Source organism: Aegilops tauschii, chromosome 3 (assembly GCF_002575655.3).
Source record: "Aegilops tauschii subsp. strangulata cultivar AL8/78 chromosome 3, Aet v6.0, whole genome shotgun sequence".
Classification (NCBI taxonomy): Eukaryota; Viridiplantae; Streptophyta; class Magnoliopsida; order Poales; family Poaceae; genus Aegilops; species Aegilops tauschii.
In genome coordinates, this window is record NC_053037.3 from 125,663,838 (window position 1) to 125,666,490 (window position 2,653).

At 48.8% G+C, this 2,653-nt stretch overlaps 1 protein-coding gene across 1 annotated transcript; it reads left to right on the plus strand.

Moving 5' to 3' along the window:
* Positions 1–785: 785 nt before the first annotated feature.
* On the plus strand, positions 786–1,733 carry LOC141042766 (serine/threonine-protein phosphatase 7 long form homolog). The gene is made up of 4 exons (XM_073511654.1): positions 786–934; positions 1,014–1,234; positions 1,314–1,588; positions 1,708–1,733. The coding sequence occupies exons 1-4, from the start codon at positions 887–889 to the stop codon at positions 1,731–1,733; spliced, it is 570 nt and encodes a 189-aa protein (XP_073367755.1). The 5' UTR covers positions 786–886.
* The last annotated feature ends 920 nt before the right edge of the window (positions 1,734–2,653 follow it).

The window sequence follows — 2,653 nt, forward strand, 5'->3', positions numbered from 1 at the left end:
CTCACGGGATCAGCCTTGGATGGATGCGCTATGATGAGCGGTACACACCGTATGCAAGGGAGGCAGGACTTCTCCCTTTCATTCAGTTGGTCCGCCGGTCGACGCCACCCAACAATGCTGCAGCACTCACCGCGCTTATTGATCATTGGAGGCCGGAGACACACACTTTCCATCTTCGGACCGGGGAGATGACCGTGACGCTGCAGGATATTGCTATGATCACCGGTCTTCCTATCGATGGCAATCCTTTATGTATGAACACTGATTCTGATGGGTGGCGCGCGCAGATGCATGCCCTTATCGGTATGGTTCCTCCGGAGCCTCGGGAACCAGAAGCAGAAGATAAGAAGAAGGAAAGAGTCGCAGCGGGCGCTACTTTCACGTGGATATCATCGAACTTCTGTCATTGCCTTGAGGATGCTAATGAGGACATGGTGAAGACATATGCTCGTGTCTACATGTGGTACGTGATATCCAGGACAATGTTTGCTGATGGCACAGGCAAGAATGCTCCATGGATGTGGCTGAAGGCGTTGACCATCTTCGATAGCAAATGGAGTTGGGGTTCGGCGACACTGGCTTACTTGTATCAACAGGTATGAAGTTGTTTCGTTTTCACTTCATTGATACATTATCAATGCGCTCTTGCGGCAAATTCGACCATGTTCTCTTTTATGTGCAGTTGGACGAAGCCTGTTATAGGCACACTGGAGGTATTGGTGGTTGTCTGCTCGCACTTTCCATATGGAGCTGGGAGCGTTTGCCGATTGGACGACCGAAGACCGTGAAGTACGAGGATTGGGATGATAAAGACGACCCACTACGGCTCCCCACTTGGGCTTACAAGTGGGATGTGTTAAATGAGACGACGGATGATCCCTCGGTAATGTACAAGTTGTACAAGAGCGAGCTGGATGCGATCACGCCTGAGCAGGTGAACCGACATTGCATAAGTGATTATCATGCTTGTATCGTAACTCGATATCAATTTTGCATTCAATCCCATTTTGCAGGTGGAATGGGAGCCGTATGGAAAAGGAGAGAGTTTTGGTAACCCTATGGAGTTCAGGCTGAATCCGATGTGCACTAGGGATTGGGATCTCTGGCATATGCGGTGCCCACTGATATGCAACTGGGCGGTTGAGCTTCACCTGCCACATCGGGTGTTCCGCCAGTTTGGTTTGTTCCAGCCACACCCGCCGGAGTGGGAGGACACGGACAAGTTGCTACACGCGTAAGATATAATTAACCTTGAGCACTTAGCAGCTTCTCGACGGTTTTGATGATGCTAATATTCTGTTTCTAACTTGCAGGTTGGATAGGAAAAAGCAGCGGAAGATCAAGGATTGGGCCAAGCATCACAGCAAGTATGTCGTGCAGTTCACTCTTAGTGTGGAGCAAGCAAGGGCTGGAAAACGAGCCCAGCTTCGTGAGCACTGCCCGATCGTGTTCAACAACTATCTCACATGGTTTCTTGCAAGTACCCGCGTGGAGGTATGCCAGCCGGCGTATGCTGAGGAGATTCTGGAAGAACCCACCGTTTTTGATGAGATAGCCCGGCACCAGTACAACGCATTAGTCAGGAAAGGCAACTCAGTGATCCCTTCAGCTCCAATGATGAACTTTGTGGTTAGCCCTTTTTGCTTTTCCATTCGCACTATTCACATCTTCGCTTGCCTAACACTTTGATACCGTTTCTGTTCATAGCGTGCCCAGATCAAGAAAGCATCTGATGAGACCGAGACTATTCTGGAAACAACCCCGGCTGGCAAAAGCGATGGGGAAGGTGCACTTCGAGCATTCATTAAGGTTCACATCTCCTTCAAACTAGCACTTAACATTTGTTGCTACCTTCTATGTCTCATTCAATTGTACATGTTGCAGCGCTAGGGCCAAAAGTTAAGGCGGCTATCAAACCTTTTCGGTTGTCGTGACCCCGAGTATGTATCACCAGAACGGTCTAGGTCGGCGACACCATCAGATTCCGCTTCGGGGCAGGGCCATGGTGAACCTTTCGAGGATGAGGACGTGGGTGTGGTCACCCAAGAGGTATGTCACGACGATATATATCCATTTGTTGATGCATTGCTAACTATATCCTCACACACGGTCTTTCCATATTTTCTGTTGATGCATAGGTTGCTGATGATATGACCGTGGGGAGGTACCAGGCTCGGTCTGCATACGAGTTGAAGCCTATGACGGGAATCAACAAGTACACACCTGAAGACTTCACCCAAAGAGGCCAAAGAGGCAAAAGGACGGTCGGCACCTCGCGGATGGCGGCTTTGGATGACTATTTGGATGACGTGGACGAACCGGAGCCGGAGCCGGAGCCGGAGCGGGTTCCTCTTCCTAGGAAGGTGAAGAAGATAAGCGTCAAGAGGGGGGAGGAGCCAGCAAGTGTGGAAAGCACTAGTCATCGTCATTTTTTTATAATGTTGAACTTAGAGTGGAATTTGTTATGTCGTTGAACTTGGAGTGGTCGTACCTATTAGTAATATGGAATTTGTTATGTCGTTGAACTTGGAGTGGTGGTAGCTCTATGTTAAACTTGAACTTATTGTGATGGTCCTTTCTAAGAAATGATGTCTGTGGTGAACCCTTTTTGAACCTTAATGTTTGTTATACAAATTGTTGAACTGTGGCTGAA